The sequence below is a fragment of the Physcomitrium patens genome, chromosome 2 (genome assembly GCF_059467195.1).
Source record: "Physcomitrium patens ecotype Gransden chromosome 2, ASM5946719v1, whole genome shotgun sequence".
Taxonomy (NCBI): Eukaryota; Viridiplantae; Streptophyta; class Bryopsida; order Funariales; family Funariaceae; genus Physcomitrium; species Physcomitrium patens.
The window spans coordinates 22,635,049-22,655,504 of NC_143411.1; the positions used below are offsets into that span (position 1 = coordinate 22,635,049).

Sequence of the window (20,456 nt, forward strand, 5' to 3'; positions counted from 1 at the left end):
TAGGATAACGGATTTCAGACTTCCTTGAGAAGTTTTAGATAAATTTATAGCTGTTTCATATATAAGGGATAATTGTCAGGTTCAATATAAGGGATAATTTAAGCTTATCTCAAAATGATCTTTCTTTAGTAACAATATATATACATAATATATATTTTTTAATGACAATTTATATATACATACATATATATGTGAATGATAAAGCAATCCAAATTTTTACTATAGTGACCCACCTATTATTATCATGAAAAAATAATTACCTTTAGATTCATTTCTCTACTATTAGATTTGCAATTGATGAAAAGAAAGTACATTCATCTACAATCATGACAATCTAATTTTCATTGTCACCTTCTACAATGATAGTTGTAGTAGTCTTTAATTATAGAACCTTAATTATTTGTTTAAAAGAGGGAAGGTTCTTTGATAGATTTATTTCATTGCCTAATTCCTAATTGAGATGAGGGTTAGGTTGGCCTTTCCTTCTTTGCCACCCTCATCTCTTTGCATTGCTTTCCTACTATATTTGCTTCCTTGCTTGCAGTGTCTAATGTTGAAATCATTGTTGGAAGTGTTTTTCTTTCAATCTAAATCATGCGTGTTTCTATGAGCATTTCATTTGTAGGAGATGTTTTTTTTATTGAAGACATTCCAAGCTTGTTGAATTGTAGGAAAGTTCTAAAGTAATACCCTTTGGAGATTTTGTTGAAATTTAACAGTTTGTAGTATTGGATTCAAAGTTCTCTAGTGGATTTGTAGAGTGGTTGCTTGAATTTTGGTGTTTGGTGTTTTTTACGTTAGAGATTGCGTGTTTTTTTGGGAGATTTTGAATGGAAATTTAAATTGGGTTGTTTTTTTATTTCTTTGTTTTTTGAGGTTGAGTAATGTATATGGGACAATTAGATCATAGATCAAAAGAGGCTAGAGTGAATTCAAGGTCTCCAAATGTGATGGAGCCTAGAGGTGATGTTACCAATGGGGCAACACTATCACCTAAAGGACAAGCGTACTTCCATGCATATTCTCATATGTCAAACCCTAAGTTGCAAGCCAAGAAGAACATCAATCATATATCAAATCTTGGGTTAGAACTGTGGGTCTTGAAGTTTGTTCTCAGTATTATTGCCTTTAGCTTAATATCATCTACAAAACAAAACAATGTGGTTTACAACACTTTTATCTCGTACAAGTGAGAAGTTTGGACTTCACAACCTTATATGAAATAAATCCTATAAGTCAATCATTTCTATGAGGCAAAAATCTTAATACAATTTTGTTTTGTTTTATTTTTTTCTTTTTTGTATTTTTTTTATTTGAATCTAGGATTTTGGAATCAAGCAATTGTAATATTTGATGTTTCCAAATTGCAATATATTTTCTTTGAAAAAAAATTAGTCACTTTAAGTAAATGTCTTGCTTCAACTTGGTACTGTTTCTACCACAATATCCAGTGTCGTGTGAATTGCCTTACATCTCTTATATAAAGCAAAAGACTTATTTCATAATCCTTATCAACTTTTTTGTTTATTGTTTGAATTCTTTTATTCTTATATATTTGGTTTAGAAGTTGAATACGATATATATATATATATATATATATATATATATAAGTATTTTTTTTTTCTTTCTTTCTTTCTTTCTTTTTCTTTAGAGAGAAGAAGAGAAAGAAGTTTAGGTTTAGACATGTCTATGAATTAATGTGTATATTCATCAAAAGGTGCGAAGTCGGACCTTGTTCTGAGATTTTAGGGATATGAAGCTGAGGTTTTGGATCTTAGGTAGAAAATGCATAGATAATTGTAGGATCTTTTCATTGCTAAGGATACAAAGATGTGAGATTTTTAGCGGTATGTAATAGAGAGTAATCATGGTTTTTTCGTAGATATGGAGATTAGCTCTACCATTGACAAGTAATTTTGTGTATTATTTATTAAAAGATGTTGTATGTTGGATAATGTTACAAAGTTGATTAAGGATCAAGTTGTGCTTTTCAATAGGCCATTTCCTCACACTCATCATAATAACAATCCAAATCGGATGTTGTTTCTATGTAGTCAAATTCATTTAAATTAATTTTTTTTCTTAAAATTCAAGTATCACCTAAATAATATCTAGATATACACATTGTTTTGAAATGTTTATAAATGTCAATTAAAAAATGACATTAGACACATCATTTTTATTTTATTAGTATCAAATAAATTAATAATTAATATCACTTGAAGTAATAATCATTATAATTTTTCAAATGATTATATGTAGTATTTTTTGAAAACAGTTTTGCTAGCATATTGTTGAATTCTACTATGTTTGTATATTATTTGTAGATAATTGCAAGAAAAAATTTGTCCTTGTAGGACATGTGTGGATATTATGTCCTATTGACTTGTAGTTGCTGCAAAAGCACCTCCTTGTTCTTACTTCTATTGATTCAAATTGTCATGGAGATTGTTGTCTTGATGGTTTTGTATGCAGGTCACTTCTAGTTCTATTTCTTGCTCTTTGTGGTCTTTTCTTTAGGCGACTCACTTGTGGATTTTTCAATTGCATAGTTATTGTTCAAAGCTCAACTAATCTTTTATATAAATTTTCTTGTTGGTGAAGAGGTAAAACATCAAAAGTTTGACTAACATCAATATAAAGTGGACATAAACTTTGAAAAGAGAATAGAATTGTAGGTGATATTGGAATAAACTAGTTAGAAGTATTTACTAGATAGTAATAATGATGAAAATCACCAATTGACAAAACATCTCTTCTTCTTTAAAATTATTATTTAATGCTTACAAAGTAGATTTAATATATTTATTATTGTCTTTATACAGGAAAAATTATGTTCATCAATCTTTGCTCTTGTTTGCTTATTCAAGGACAAGATTAAGAGCATATAAAGATACATGTTTCACAACATTGGTAAAGAAACCAATATTGTGTTGATGAGCAATATGGATTTATTCTAAACTTTCTTGAGCTTTCAATTTTATTATAATATTTTAAAAAAAGTAAGAGATAGAAATTTGAACTTCTCTAAGTTCTTTGGTGAAGACTTTTAAGTAGGATTTTAATGCTAAATATTGATCCTCTATTTATAATTTAGTAACACTTCTAGGGTGAAGTGGATTATTTATCTAAGCTTTAAAAAATCTCTTCTTGTGTGGTATCTAAGTATTTTTTAAGTATTCAATAGTTGCATGAGCAATATTTCACGGACATACATATAATTACCTATATGAATAGATAAAAGTATGTAAAAGTAGATAAAAGTAGGTTAATTGTGTAATATCTTCTAGAGAAGCTTCTTAGAAGCTTCATAGACGCTGCTTTGACTTTATAGGAGTCTATAGTTGACTTTTAGGTTAGAAACTTGGTCAACAAGTTAGCCATGTGCCACACATGTTGGAAGCTTAAAGAACAAGCTAACTACGTGGTCCATCCATAGAAAACTTGCCTTGCAAGCAAAGGCATGTGGCCTAGAAAGTCAACATATATTGGAGGTCTTATAGAACATCGCCACGTGGCTTCTAGTTAGATAGTATATATAGAGGCAAGAGTGAAGCCCTCTTCACTCTTGTCAACTCCTTTCTTGCTTCTAGTCTAGTTTCAAGAGTCTCTAGTTTTCTTGTATTTTGGCAATAGCCATTCCAGTTTCTTTCTTAATATACATATTTCTATTTTGTCCTATTTCTTTTTAAGAAAAGTCTCACTTACTCTTTAGCTTTCATCGAGTTCTTGTCCTTGACAGATTGACAAGAGTACACTTACAATATCAGAGCTTTGTCTTTTCTTGATTAAGAGTGGATTACCCCTTTTTCTTGATAAGACATAAGCGCATTAGAAGTTGTGGATTACCCTCTTTTGAACTGATATTGTTCTTAGTATTTTCTTTGTTATCAATTCCTCTCTTCTATTTGTTTTGAGCGTTATTAGACATCTTCTCTTTTCTAAGTGCTACTATGGCAGAGCTTGTTGAAATGAAGAGTGCAATGGCACAGATGCAAGAACAATTGAGGGAGTTAATGCTTGCGATGCATCAACTCAATTTACCACCACAAGGAGCAACAAGAATGGTAGGAAGTGAAGATATAGAGATGATTGGGGCTGCTTCAACATCTGCACCAAACCATGTCCCTTCTCCCAGAATGGAACACCCTTCGAGTGTTAGAGAACCGAGAGTTTCCTTGCCCGAGAAGTTTGATGGTACCAGATCCAAGTTTCGAAGATTCATCAATCAGGTCCAATTAGTGATTGAACTTCAACCCCAGAGCTATCCAACTCCAAGGTCACAAGTTAGATTCATTGGTACACTTCTTTCAGGTTCAGCATTGTCATGGTTTTCATCTTTTCTTGAACGACGAGATCCAATATTGGATAATCTGGAGGCTTTTTTGGCGGAGTTTCGATCCATGTTTGGAGAACATGATGCAATTCGTGTTGCAACCAACAAGATCCGTATTTTGCGACAAGGCAATCGATCAGTAACATTATATGCTTCGCAATTTCGACAACTTGCAACTGATATCAAGTGGGATGATGCCGCACTTGTGAGTCAATTTCTCTACGGATTACAATATGAGGTAAAGAAATTGATGCTTAATTTACCTGATCCTCAAACATTGAGTCAAGCAATTGACTTTGCTGTGAAGTGCGACAATCGACTTTTTGAATTTCGATCCGAGAGTCGCACAAGTGGGCCTCAACGTTACTACAATTCAATGGCAAGACCGACGTCTCCTCAACACATACCTTCACAAGTAGAGGATATGCAAATTGATGCGGTACGTTTCAAACCTCTTACTGAGCAAGAAAAGTCTCGTCGTCGACAAGAAGGATTGTGCTTATATTGTGGAGAACCTAAGCACACTGCTCAACATTGTCCAAAGAAGCGTCGTAACTACAAAATTAGGAGTACAGCTGTCAAAGAAGACAGTATGTCAGAAAACGAGTACGTCCAGCTACAATAGGGATCGTGCGGCTGGAATCTTGTACAACTTCTAATGAAGGTCCTATCCTCTCCTCAGAACCATCTCCTTGTTTTATAATAGATGTGCGTTTAGGACCTAATAATTACAAAGCCTCTGCCTTGGTAGATTCAGGAGCCTCATCTTGTTTTTTAGATGAAGAATTTGCTAGATGTCATAGAATATCATTAATACAAAAAACTAAACCTGTACACGTAGAAGTCATAGATGGTCGTCCGTTGTCTTCTGGAGATGTAACTCACGAAACACTTCCTATAGATGTAGTAATAAATGGTCATAGTAGTTGCGTAATTTTTAATATAATTAGATCTCCCTCTAATCCAGTAATATTAGGCTTATCATGGTTAGAAAAGTATAATCCTCGAATAGATTGGATTTCTCGTAAACTTGATTTTTCTCAGACCATTAGTAACAGTTCTATTAATCAAGTAAAAAACCATGAGTCTAGTATAGTAAAACTCGCACTTATAGGTGCAAAAGCATTTATACACGCAGCAAAACAAGGATCAACTTTTGCTATTTAAGCTGCACCTATTTCTGAAAGCGTAAAGACTTCAAGTGGCATTCCAAGTCAATATCAGGATTATCAAGACGTTTTTGAGAAAAAGAATGCAGATATTCTTCCTGAGCATTGCCCATACGATTGTTCAATCGATCTCAAGGAAGGAACTCTGCCACCATTTGGACCAATTTACAGTTTATCGCAAGATGAGTTGGTTGAACTCAAGACATATATTGACGAGAATTTAGCGAAGAATTTCATACGCCATTCAAAATCTCCAGCAGGAGCTCCAATTCTATTCGTAAAGAAAAAAGATGGATCTTTACGAATGTGTGTTGACTATCGAGGACTCAACAAGATCACAATCAAGAACAAATATCCATTACCTTTGATATCAGGACTCCTTGACCAGTTAAATCAAGCTAAGATCTATACAAAAATAGATCTAAGAGGAGCATATAATCTAGTACGGATCAAAGAAGGAGATGAATGGAAGACTGCGTTTCGAACCAGGTACGGGCATTTTGAATATAATGTCATGCCTTTTGGACTCACGAATGCACCAGCTGCTTTTCAACATCTCATGAATGATGTATTTCGTGAATTCTTAGACAATTTTGTCGTCTGCTACCTAGACGATATCCTGATTAATTCTAAGAATGTTGAAGAACATGAAATACATGTTCGTCAAGTATTACAAAAACTTAGAGATGCAGGATTGTACGCCAAGATGGAAAAGTGTGTATTTCACACTACTCAAGTTGACTTTTTAGGATACATCATTTCAAATGATGGTCTTATGATGGATTCTAAGAAAGTCCAAACAATCATGGATTGGAAGATTCCAAAGACTGTAAGAGATGTCCAATGTTTCTTGGGATTTGTCAATTACTATCGGATCTTCATCAAAGACTTCTCACGAGTTGCAGCTCCACTTACACGCTTGACTAGTAAAGATAAATTCCAATGGAATCAAGAAGCGGAAGCAGCATTTGAAGCCTTGAAGACATCGTTTGTCTCTGCACCAGTCTTATATCGTGTTGACTTTTCTAAGGTATTTTTTATGAAAACAGACGCATCGGATTTTGCCTTGGGTGCAGTTTTATCACAAATGGGAACAGATGACAAACTTCATCCGATAGCTTTTCATTCAAGAAAATTCTCAGCAGCCGAGATCAATTATGAGATCCACGATAAAGAACTTCTTGCAATCATGGATTCCTTTCAAGAATGGCGTCATTATCTAGAAGGTGCTTCTAGTCCAGTCACTGTGTGTACAGATCACAAGAACCTCGAGTATTTCATGTCAGCACGCGTCTTGAATCGTCGTCAAGCTCGTTGGAGTATGTCTTTGTCAAGATTCGACTTCATTATCACTTATCGGCCAGGAAAACAACAAGGTTTGTCCGATGCCCTGTCTAGACGTTCTTATTTTGCACCAAAAGAAGGAGATGTAGCTTTTGAGCAACAAAGAACGGTCCTCTTGAAACCGGAGCAATTTCATCTCCGAGCAGTGAAATCAACATTGACTGTTGATTCAACTTTTCTCAAGCAAATCCAGTCCAGTATGTCCTTAGACCCTCTTGTTCATGATATCGAGAATAAATCTTCCAAGTCTCATGATTCTTCTAAGTTCGAGTTCAAGAATAATCTATTATATTTTGAAGGACGCCTATATGTTCCAGAAGGAAAAGCACGTTTGCGTGTTCTTCAAGCACGTCATGACTTTCCAGCAGCAGGGCACTTTGGATATAATAAGACTCTGGAACTCATATCAAGAGATTTTTGGTGGCCACAAATGTGGAAGTCAGTCAAAGACTTTGTACAATCATGTGATATTTGTTCAAGATCAAAAATTCCTCGACATCGACCTTACGGACTTCTTCAGCCATTACTTATACCAGAACAACCATGGTCTTCTGTTTCTATGGATTTCATCACAGATCTTCCAAGCTCAAGATCTTATGATTCTATATTTGTGATAGTAGATCGTTTCACCAAGATGGCACATTTTATGCCATGTACAAAATCTATCATAGGTGAAGAAACAGCTAAGCTTTTCATTGATAATATCTATCGCTATCATGGATTACCTAAAGATATCATATCGGATAGGGGAACTCAATTTGTGTCGAGATTCTGGAGGACTCTTTTCAAGATTTTAAAAGTGGACATAAAGCTATCTTCAGCTTTCCATCCTCAAACTGATGGACAAACAGAGCGCGTAAACCAAGTCTTGGAACAGTATTTAAGGTGTACCATCAACTACCAACAAGATGATTGGACAAACCTTCTGCCATTGGCAGAGTTTGCTTATAATAATACGGTACATTCCTCCACGCAACAAACACCTTTCTTTGCCAATTATGGCTATCATCCATGACTTGATACTTTTGATTTTTCAAAAGTTGATAATCCTGCAGCAGAAGATATGGCAAATCGGTTGTCAGAGTTACATGCAATAATGAAGGCGCAGTTGAAGAAAGCTCAAGAACGACAAAAGATAAATGCAGATGTATATCGTAAAGAGCAACCACAACTCAACGTGGGTGATAAGGTATGGCTACTTCGTCGCAATATCAAGACCACTCGACCTTGTGACAAATTGGACTATCGTAGACTTGGCCCCTTTTCTGTTTCTGAACAGATCAACCCAGTTGCATATCGGTTACATCTACCGGAGTCAATGAAGATCCATCCTGTATTCCACGTGTCTCTTCTTGAACCATATAAGACAGTGGATATACAAGGAAGAAGACAAATGCCACCGCCTCCTATAGAAGTAGATAATAATGAAGAATTTGAGGTGGAAGAGATATTAGACTCAAGGCGGCGCCGAAATAAGCTGGAATATCTTGTTCATTGGTGCGGATATGATAATAGTGAGCGCACATGGGAGCCATCCAGGAATCTAGCAAATGCATCAGCTAAAGTCAAAGTTTTTCATCAACGACATCCATCAAAACCAAGATGAAAACCTCTCTTATAAAAGAGACAAGATTGAGGCAAGATAACATTCAATTTCCTATCCTTGTTTGTAACTTCTTTGCATTTTGTGACGCTAATTAGATGGAGAGCCAACAACCAGCGGATTCAACTCAAGAACCTGCGTTTGCTGACTTACCGGATGAGACATTGCGATTGTCACAACCTTCAAGACGACGCAACCGAGATGGAGACCCTCAAGAACGACATGTTCTTCCTCGAATAGATGGTGAGATACAACGCGTTTGGTATCACGACCTTGGAAGAGATTCTCGATGTTTGGTGATATTATTGGAGATAGGAACGACTCCTGATGGTGTTTCAAATGTATTATTTGAAGGAAGTTATGAAGGCCTCAACAGTGATCAAATAACAGGGTGGTCTTCTCGCCCTGGAATGGGACACTATCGATGGCTAAGAGGACCCATCAACTATCTTCGAAGAGAACAAAGATCAGAGTATGTAGCAAATACAATTCGCCGCATATTAGATTTTCTCAATATATAATCACCGCTTCTCGTGGAACTCGTCCCTAGAAGGGGGGTTAATGTCACGGACATACATATAATTACCTATATGAATAGATAAAAGTATGTAAAAGTAGATAAAAGTAGGTTAATTGTGTAATATCTTCTAGAGAAACTTCTTAGAAGCTTCATAGACGCTGCTTTGACTTTATAGGAGTCTATAGTTGACTTTTAGGTTAGAAACTTGGTCAACAAGTTAGCCATGTGCCACACATGTTGGAAGCTTAAAGAACAAGCTAACTACGTGGTCCATCCATAGAAAACTTGCCTTGCAAGCAAAGGCATGTGGCCTAGAAAGTCAACATATATTGGAGGTCTTATAGAACATCGCCACGTGGCTTCTAGTTAGATAGTATATATAGAGGCAAGAGTGAAGCCCTCTTCACTCTTGTCAACTCCTTTCTTGCTTCTAGTCTAGTTTCAAGGGTCTCTAGTTTTCTTGTATTTTGGCAATAGCCATTCTAGTTTCTTTCTTAATATACATATTTCTATTTTGTCCTATTTCTTTTTGAGAAAAGTCTCACTTACTCTTTAGCTTTCATCAAGTTTTTGTCCTTGACACAATAATAGGAATAAACTTATTGCAAAGATTAGTCCAAATCAAAAAGCTCTACAGAATACGCACTAATCACAATAGTCCAATCTATAAGGAATAAAGACTATCCTAATTTTACTTTGTTTGAGAAGTATTTTTTATAATTTTCTAATATATTTTTATATTCTCTAAATATAGAATAATAAATTTGAAGTAGAAAATATTAATTCAATAGCATTTATTAATGCTAAATTCTTTTCAACACATATACAAATGGATCGAATTTCTCCATATACTTCTTGAAGTTGGATTAATACCCAATAAAAAAAGGTCCTATTTTCTTGTAGAAAAAATAAGCACCAATGATAAATAAAGTATTGAAACTTATCATCCCTACAATATATAATATTAGCATTCTAAATCTATTTGTTTTATATGTGCAATCTATGACAATGAAAAAATGATACATTTTTGCAAATTAAATAGAATTAAAATGTACAAAAAATAAAAAAATAATTTTATCATCCTGATTAAAATGATAAATAAAATGGTAATTAACTCTTTGTAAAGTTTCTATAAGTTATATAATAGGTGATCATCTAACGAGTGTAATATGATGTAATTTTTGTTGCTCATTGTAAATAATTTGAGGAAATACTTTGCCATTAGTATGACTTTCACATAAGGCAATAATAACATATTTTGGTAGAATACCTATAATTAGAAATCATGAAGTTAATTCTTTTTTGGCTAGTTATAAATGGTGAGCAAATACATGGTTTAAAAATAAAAAAAAATAAAAAAAATTCCATAGTTATGAAGAATATTTCAAACAATCAAATACTATGGAATATTATTATGCAAACGACAAGCATGCAATGCAAATAGACATCTTGCTAGATGACTTACATTATTTCATTTGTAAATATGATGATTTTGATCATAGTAAACTTCTCCTTTATTACATTTGTAATCAATGCGATCTTAGTCAAAACACTATTTGCATATAACATAGCCTTAATTGTGCATAAATTCATTAATACTACATTTTATTTTCTTATACTTTCAAAATATTCTTTAGGTGGTGTACACATATATCCCTCACTTTCCATTGTAAAATGCAAAAAAATTATAAAATATACAATTTCATCTCATATATTTATTACATACAATCTGGAAAAGAATATGTATTAGAATAAGATGAAGAAGTAAATTCAATACATACAAAATTATAAGGCAAGTAGGTGAAAAGCAATAAAAAGATGTTATTGTTAGCCATTAGAAACTATTGAGAACAATTAGAAACTACATCCAAAATGATGGTTCTATTTATTTGAATATAGATTATGGTCTTAATGAAGAAGATGATTTGTACTATCCATGTGTGAAATTGTGATGATGGATGGATGGCTTTAGTAAAAACTTGGGTCGTTTTATTATCCTCCTACATATATATAAATTTCATTTTACAATGTATATTACTATTATATAACAATATATACTTTCATTCTTTTCTGGAGTATATTTCCTGTAATGAGTTGAGATTTTTTTAATGAAGCAGCATCCAATTTCCTAAAATCCTTGCTGATGGATCAAAATCAAAATACAACAATCTTTCTTGGTATCTGTTAAAGAATAACTATCTTAATACTATCAATACTTCAATAAATAATCAATTGTCTTTGTGTCATTTTACAATTCTAAGAATTGTTTTAACTTTTCTTACTTCTGTTAATCCTTATACTATCTATGATTAGTCTTAATAAATGAGTAATATTGTACCAACTTTATGTTTTTATATCCAGTTTGTTTCTTAAAAAATTCCATATCATTTATACTTAGTTTTTAATTTTGATTGTATTCTTTTCTAAATGTGTTGATTATATTATGTTTTGAAAATAAACAACTATTATATTTTTTTGCATCTAAATTATAATTATATGCATTCCTTTCATTAATGATTGCACAGTTTTTAATCTCTTAAAACTTGTTAGAATTTATTTTGAAAAAATAATTTATTCCTATAAGAATGTCTACAAAGTCTCCAACATTATGGACTTGAAACTAACTTATTGATTACTTCTGTGGCCTAGTTCCAAATTATTTTTGTTCAAGGGCATTTTTAAAATCCACGTACAATTCATTGAGATCATAATAATATATAAAGCCAATATAATAAAAAAAAAATACAATCTATTTGTATTCTTTAAGCATTTACTTTCTCAATTTAGCAATATTAATATAGTTTTTTTTTTTATAAGTTCTTAGTTTTAATCAAACATCCTTCTACTTGAGAGAAAAATCATCATCTATAATTTCTTTTATTTTAAATTGTTTAAAATGTACTAAATATATATATATATATATATATATATATATATTTTGTAAAAAATATCTACCATTATGATTGTGTATGTTATTAATTTGGACCCAAAGGCCTTAGATCAAATAGCAAAGCAACATTTGTACCATAAAATAACATATTTTTCTTTATTGTTATGGGTTTGATTTATTTTATTTTAATAAAAAAAATTATCACCTTAATTTCTTTAATAAAGTCTCATATTTAATTTAATCTTTATTCTGGAAATCTTTTTTTTGTAGTTGTATTTTTTTTGATGGTGCTGTGTCATATTTTAGATTTTCAATTGACTTTCTATCCTATAAATACTGATCTTAATTAGTCTAGGTAATTTAAACTACAACATTGTTGTAGTTTTTATTTTTTGTAATTTTTTTCATTGATGAAATTTTTAAAATATCATCTAAATTTTATTTAAAAATAGATCTAGTCTTTTGGTTTTGGTAGTTCAATTCCCTCTTCTTCTAAGTATTGTCAATTGCTTCAATAAAATACATTTATAAATAAATTATTGTCAAAAACTATGTCTTTAATTTTTTTAAAATAAATATTTAGATAGATTCTTCTTGTGTTATAAAATATTATATTTTCTCATAGAAAATGCATTTAATTCTTTTTGATCTTTTTTTAATAAAATTATACTATTTTTTAAATTTTAATATATATATATATATATATATATATATATATTTTCCAAACCTTATTAAGTATAGTCAAGATTCTTGTTTCTATATGAATGACTAACTTCATATACATCTTTTCAATTTGAGACTATTCTTTAAAAATTGATTCTACCTTTGAATTAAAGGTAGAATCAATTTTGTGGAATCCCATGTATAATATCATAACCATTTACTTAGAACTTTCAATTCAGCTAATATGAACATATGTTTTAAAAAATGTTTTAGAATAGATTTACTCAAATATAAGAACTCAATAATCTATTGTGCAAGAAAGTTTTATTTTGCATCTTTGAAACTAGTAAGAATAATTATATTTTTATTCTTATATTTGCAATAGATGTTATATGCAACTTTGATTACAATACAAGATTGAGTATTTTTCAACATACAATATCTAATCAAATTTTTTAATTTTTAATATTTTATTTCAAAATTCTATCCAAAACATAAAAATAAATATAAAAAAGAAAAGAAAAAAGACATTATAATAAATTTAGTTAAATACTGATAATTTAGTTTTTTCATATGATAAAAAATATTTGGTGGTTATTATTTTCTTGATATTAAGAAAAAAATGAAGTTCATATTAATTTTAAATTTAAAATTTAAAAATATAAGTTTATAGTTTATTTTCAAAGGTAAATTAGTGACCTTAAGTTATGGAGCCTCTCAAGGTAAGTTCATAGTGTCTTTAATGATAAGAAAATAAGTAAGAAGCCAATATAAAAAAAAAAAAAAAAAAAAAAAAAAACTCTAATATATTCCTTTTCTAAATAAAAGAATGACAATTATATTACCACTTATATACAACCTTATTCTTACCTTTGGAAGTAAGTTTTTTATTTTTTATATATTTACTGAGTTAAATACAAAGTTTAATTTTTTTGCATGGCTTTAAAAAATTCAAAAATTCTAAGATATTTTAAGATAAGATTTGAAAGTATTTGATTTGAAGAAAAATGATGGCACATTAGATTTCTTAGTTTAGTGTATAATTTCTTATGTTATAAATATATTGTCAAGAATAAATTCAAGTGGTAGAAAGGTTCTTTTTTTTTGGTTTATAAATGTTGTAAGCACCAATCATAATCTTTATTCCACTTCATTAGTAGATATTTTATGAAAAATGATAAACAAGATCATAAATTTAGAATTAGGTAATATTTTTTATTACTTTTTTTCAAAGAAATATAATTTTTTCTTTAACTAAATTTTCTCAAAATCTATGTTTTTCATGAGCTATGTTTGAATTGTTAACTCTAATTACTTCCAAAATTACATAAAAATTCCACACTAAATATTTTTATGAAAAGATATCTTTCTTTAATCCTTTTAAAAAGGTTTAAAACTTATATCATAACCAATCTTTATTTTATTGTTGACAGATTCTATATTTTGAGAAGTACACATTAAAGTTGGATGAAAGATTCAACTAGAAACTGATGATATAGAGCTTCACTACCACAAATTACATATCATAGAATTATGTTTTGGAATTGAGTCATATTTCTAATACAAACCCGTTTGCATTTTCCATTGGCATTCACTTTTCAATCACACGCATGTACCCACCAATTTGTTGACTGGTAGTTATAGAATCAATTTTTATTCGGATGCGAGGAAGTTCCACATGCGGCCTTCCATGGAGATGAGATGAAGACAAAAGTGGAGATGTAGCTCACAGGCCATGCTAATTATTGGAAATTATTGATGCCTTGTGGTGATGGGGGATTTGGTGTGTGGGTCCCTGTTGGTGGAACTGTGAAGATTGAAATGCATATTATCATATTTTAACGTTATTTATAGATTGACTTATCACAAGTCTCTAGAGTACATATGTATGTGTACTCTAGAATACACATACATACATACATACATACATATACTTTTAAAATTCCCTCAGTGCATGTAACTTTTCTCAAGGTAATACATTAGTCATAATCATGCTAATTGTTATGTTGTTGAAAGACATGGCATTTGTGAAGTTTTCAAAAGACATGTGAGCTTTTGCAAAGTCAGATAAATAGAAAGATTTAAGAAAACTGTTATTTGATTCTGTACATAACATTTAATTCATTCTTAAATAGTAATATAATTATATATGATTTACAAAATAAAAAGTGTTGATATGATGCAACATCTTTAAGAAATAAAATTAAAGCATTGGAGTTGTTTTGAAACATTGTTTTCATAGAAATGGCTGAATTAAAAGTACTTGTGTCACGACAGGAATCTAAGTGCAAAATGTTGGATCAATATATGAATTGGTCCTTGAAGCAAATATAAGGTTCATGCACAAACAGTTTATGTTAGTTTTGTTTAATTGAAATATATCAAGAACTCTTGTTTTTGCAAGCTATTTATATTCTATGCACATTATAAAGTACATTTATTTAATACTTAAAAAAAAAATCAAAAAAACTAATGGGATTTTTGTGTCAATGCCAATGTGTTTAAATTGAACAAGTGGACTCACATACTTGTATTTGATTTTGCCGTAATATCCTAATCAAATAAAAAATGTATGTATGTATGTATGTATGTACCATTTCATCCATATTTCTGTAATACAACTATAGTTGTTGTAGATATCCAAAAATTATGACTTGAATGGATCAATTTTAATTTTTCATCTTTCAAACTGGAATCCACTTTGTATTTATGTTTTATGTATATTTGATTTTTAACTTTAAAAAAGCAGAATTGATGTTGTTTGACAGACAAAATTTTGTTCTGTAAATTAATAACTTGAATTATTTCTTTCAAGCTATTAATACCTTCATCACTTATTTGAAAACAGAATCACAGTTATTGATTACTGAAATGTAAGGATAGCTTGCTAAATCTCAACAAACTAGTTTGGACATAATAAACTATGAGGGAGTGATTCAATGCTACTATATATATATATATATATATATATATATTTACATTCATGTTGCAAAATATAGTACTCATATTTATGTGTAGTTTAATATTTTACTTATTTATTTATAATATCATAGAGTTTCTGAGACAAGTCTTGGAAATTGAAATAATTTTTCATGTTGTTAACTAATAATCAATTGTAGACCAAATGATCTACAATGTGATTTCAATGTATCATAGACTCATAATAACATAACACTTTCTAAACATGACAGAAATCCAAAGATGTTTATTCGAAAATAATTTGTTTCATGTTGACGACATTAAAAGAAAATACGAAAATCATAATAATATATATTATTATACTTGTAGCAACATAATTTATTCATCTTTATTTGGCTATTTAATGTTTGTATCTTCAGGCAATTGATATATGCATTACAACTCTAGAGCTTCAGTTTTAGGAAAGAATCATGCATGACCACAACATATACATATGTCACTTACTTCCTAGTATTACTTAAGAGGTGAAAGTCTTCTTGGATTTATTCATATACAAAAAAATATTAAGCTACAGATGAGAACAAAATATTGAATTTAACCAAAGAATAAGAAGAAGAAGGCATTAATAATCACAAAATAATAATAATAATAATAATAATAGAAATAAGAAGCATCATGAATGCGTTGCTTGAAATCTTTGAAAGTTTCTGTTCACAAGGAGGTGCTCATATTTGAAGTAGTTCAATGGGATATGAGACATAAGGCTTTGCAAAGCATGAAATTGGTTTTGAAATGCCCCGTGCATCACAATTCTTAAATCAAACCTTTTACTTTTGCATTGTGATTCTTGTCCATGAGTTTGTTGTGGTTGTTATTTTTGTTTTTTAAAACACTTTGTGAGTACCCATTTCTATTTGATGAGTTGACTTTGTTTGGGTGTGTTTGGAATCAATCAAGTATTGGATGATTGGATTTTGTTTTCGGCACTAATCTTTCTGTTTGGGTTTCGAGAAACAGACTTACAGATCTTTTGAATAACTGGAAAGGATTGGAAAGCTGAGATAGAAAAGAACTAATAATGCTGAAGCAACGAAGCTGGAAAAACAAACAAAAGAACAAACAGACAGATCCTGAATCTGCCAAGTGGAGAGGGGGAACAGAAACAAAGCTTGGCAGCATTGAATACCAAAGTGGGATCAGCGATGTGAACGAAGCAAGATGCAACTAAGAAGGAGAGATGAAAAAACTGTAAAGTGGAAGAATGTAGATTCTAGCGCAACCGAGATCCGGCGCATGTATCGACGCCCCCGCACCCCCACCGGGCAAGAAGGCCCACGAGATTCACCCCAGATTCACCCGGTCCGCGGAGCCTACGCTGATTCAGGGGCGCAGTCAATCGCATCGCTGCGGACACAGGGATCTGCGGCTCATGGACTGTAACCTTGTTCGCACCCACTTCGTCATTTGCGACCCCCAAGGCATCTTCCGCAACCACGCAACAGACTATGGTGGCCACTGTCACCGCACAGATCTCACTCCCACCTAGTGCCCATTCTGAACCGCGCTCCGCTCGCGAGGTCATGACACCGAAGTGGAGCGTCGCGAGAGGAGATGAGGTTCGCATCCCCTCCTCCTCGTCCCCCAACCTCCGTTGATGTGGAAGTGTGGTCGCGTGGTGAAGTGTCTTCTCTCACTTTTCTAACGGTGCGGAAGCTGGAGGCAGAATGCAGAGGTTGTTGATGATGTGGTGTTTCTCCTTCGTTTGCGTTGATGCTGGTGTGAGACCGGTGGATGCGCTGTCTAGTTTGAGTGGGGTTTGTTTTGGCCGTTTAGTGTGTGTGTGTGTGTGTGTGTGTGTTTTATTTCTTTAATCTAGTTGCTGAATTCAGCTTTTTGTGAGTGATGCTGTGTAGTCTGTCGGTGGTGGCTTGTGTTGAACATGTGAGTGGTGACGGAGATTGTTGAGGAACGCAGAGATGGTCTGGATTTCATGGATAGGACGGGTGTATGGTTGGTTTACAGATCAGGTATGCTCCTGGATGTGAGAATCGGTGGATTGAGAGACAGAGATATAGAGCGAGGGGATTTGTGAGATGAGAATGCCGAGTATAAAGATGGAAAAGAAGGTTAGCTCGGGGTTTGTGGAAGCGCTGCGGGTAGCGGAGAGAGGAGCGTCGAGGTTTGGGAACAAGGTAGACTTGGCCGGTGTTTTGGAATGGGCGGAAAAGGAGATTGAAAGCGGAAGTTTGAAGTTGCTGTGTCAAGATGCACCCGAGTGTGTAGTTAAGGACAACGAATACCAGGCGGTGTTTGATAGAGCTCAATCTCGGATGCGTGATGCAGTGGGTTTGAATCGGGTGCTTCACGGGCACGTGGTTGGCCATGCATTGGTCCGAGCTGCCGAGAGCGGCTGCTCGCATGTTGTGACGATCCTTCGGAAAGGGATGGCGGAGCTCAAGTGCTCCGTGCTCACCCCCAGGTTCCTCAACTTCGCCATGTTGACGGCCGTCGACTGTGGCCACTACGAGACTGTGAAAGAGCTGTTGCGCACGACCAACTTGTCCATGTTGGCACTGATGGGGTACGAGTTGTCCAAAGGAAAAAACGGCGGTTACTCGTATGTGCACGCTCGCTTAACCAACTCGTGGATTAAGAATTTAGCGAAGGTGAAATCTCTTCTGCCTTCGGCAACTCATGCCATGGATTCCGAGAGATTGGAGCTCCGGGCAGCGGAATCGGAGGAGGACATCGTCCACGGGGCTGTTAGGGCTTGTTATCAGACCTATTGTTTGTGGAGGTATCTGATCATTGCCGTTTGCAACGGCCATGGGGCTGTGATTCTGGAGCTTCTTAGTAAGCGAGATGAATGCAACGCCCGACCCATTGAAAGCAAGCGGGCTCTTATGACGGAGGACCAAACTAAATTCGCACAACTGCAAATGGTTAGCGATCAAGTAGGTGAAAAGTTGATTCATATTGCAATGAAGATTGCAGGCAAGCTGGGTCGGGATATCATACTGTTTGCACTCTACAACGCCATGCGGAAGAGCCCCGCGTTGTCTCATGAGTCAAAGGATGAGGGCAAGTTCTGGAGGTGCACCAGTCGATCGCACTTCGGAGTCTGGGAGGTTTTCATGGAAGTGCCCGTTTTGCTCATGGAGCTCGAAACCTCATATCAGAATGCAAAGGGGTCAAAGCAGCTCATGCGACCTTATCAGTATATCAAGCCCATTATTCCGCAGATGATGAACCTCAACATCCAGATGAAGATTCTAGTTGACATCCAACCTAACTACATTGAGATGACAGTGGGCATCAATCACTTGCGTGCAACGGTGGAGAACCAGATGTGGGAAGAGAAGAAAACTGGCCACTTCCCCACTTTCATATCACTGGCGATCACTCCTGTGACGCCCACCATGACCTCCGTTAGCATGACAGCTTCCTCGTCGAACATGGCAATGAAAGTTGGAGTTGCCGAGACAGTCCGCGTTTCAGCTCAGGCCAGATTGAAAGCTGCACCGACAGCCACTGTCGGTATACAGTTTTCCAAAGGAACCACTTCAAAAATCGACGGAAAGCCCTGGAGAATGGAGCAACTCCCTGCGTCTGGAGACCAAGGTGGCCGTTTCAATTGGCACTTGTCTAGCTGGCACGGACAAGCCTTTGATCGGTGGAACCCCATGTTGCAAGAAACGAAGAAGTCGATATGGCAGTTTGGAAAACGGATGCCGATCAATCCGTTGGCGGTCTTGCCACTGGGTACAAACGGTGGCGTCCATTTCACGGGGGCAGAGTATGACGACACCCTCTCTTGGAGGTTTCCGAAGGAGCTCGAGAATACAAATGCGGTTTTCAACGTTGAGGGGGTGGTCCACACTACGTTCATCACCCAAGACACGTTTTGGGAGACTCGGATGGTGCCCTTCGAGCTGCAAGTGGATCAGAAGCTGGAGCCATGTGGTGATCCTGCAGGATTGGATAAGAAGAAAAAGAAGAAGAAGAAGTAGACGTGTGTCTGTGCACACTTGTCCGAATTGGATTTGACGCTCTCCACACGATGCACTGGATGTATGGGGCTGTCTTCCGGATTATGGTGCTCTATTCATTACTTCGTCCCGTTCTATAGGGGTCTGTTGCTGAAAGACTTGTGCATTTGACGAAGGTTATGTACAACTAGTGCTTCCTAATCATTCTTTAGTGTTTGGTAGAACCTTCACAACGAAAGGCAGTGAGGGAGCAAGATCCTTCTCTCAGTATCTAGCTTAGTATTCAAGATAAAGAAGTGTGCTGTACAAAATAAGTTTTCATGAATCGCAATGGTTCATGGATCGAAACATTGATCTGTACCTGAGTACCACTTTTAGATTCTTGCATCTAAGGTGAGCGGCAATTAATCAAGTGAATAGTTTACTTGAGTATACAGGGAAACCCTAGCGATTTTTTTGTTAACGCCCCATTTCTGTACCTGTACCTGTAATTTTTTATATTTATATTTATTTTTTTATAATTTTTTTAATTAAAAAAAACATGTGATTGTTTCCAGTTTTCCAGTTTCCAGGGGAGGTTGTTCTGAGACGTCGAAAAATTGCGATGTCATGACAGGGCTTTAATTGCATTCACAGTTTCTTACTCGAGAAAAAGCTTCTCTCAGCAACGGCAAGCCCTGAAAGTTGACAGCTGTGCAAGAATACTTCGAATCAGCAAAACCTGCTATCCCATGTACCACTTGGAAACGCTCGGCGAATGGGCATTAAATTTGCGGAGTGATTGATAAACAAAAGCTCACGTTTTCTGACAAAGCTATCCTGATGTACTTTCCGTCCTTGCAGATGCAGTTATCCCAACACAATTGGAAGACCGAATGCTTCAGGAAAACAAAATTTGCTCTTACCCAATCGCAATGTGTCCAGGCATTTGATGCGAATATTGAAGAACCCCCAGTTTGTATCATCCACGATGCGCTGCACTTTCACTCCGAATGCCAAAGAAATTCTCTCATTTTGGAAAGT

General features: G+C 34.1%; 1 protein-coding gene across 3 annotated transcripts; it reads left to right on the forward strand.

Annotated features, from left to right (window-relative positions):
* Positions 1 to 16,843: 16,843 nt before the first annotated feature.
* LOC112292733 (uncharacterized) lies at positions 16,844 to 19,865 on the forward strand. Of its 3 annotated transcripts, none has more exons than XM_024541523.3 (2): positions 16,844 to 17,060; positions 17,467 to 19,865. In XM_024541523.3, the coding sequence occupies exon 2, from the start codon at positions 17,538 to 17,540 to the stop codon at positions 19,452 to 19,454; it is 1,917 nt and encodes a 638-aa protein (XP_024397291.1). In that variant the 5' UTR covers positions 16,844 to 17,060; positions 17,467 to 17,537; the 3' UTR covers positions 19,455 to 19,865. The 3 variants fall into 3 exon arrangements, with proteins under 3 accessions (XP_024397291.1, XP_024397300.1, XP_024397315.1); XM_024541532.3 differs by having other exon boundaries at positions 16,845 to 17,176; XM_024541547.3 differs by having other exon boundaries at positions 16,845 to 17,148.
* The last annotated feature ends 591 nt before the right edge of the window (positions 19,866 to 20,456 follow it).

Bases quoted from the DNA above. Each gene is read 5' to 3' on its own strand.
- LOC112292733 (XM_024541523.3), top strand. From the start codon at position 17,538: ATGAGAATGCCGAGTATAAAGATGGAAAAGAAGGTTAGCTCGGGGTTT.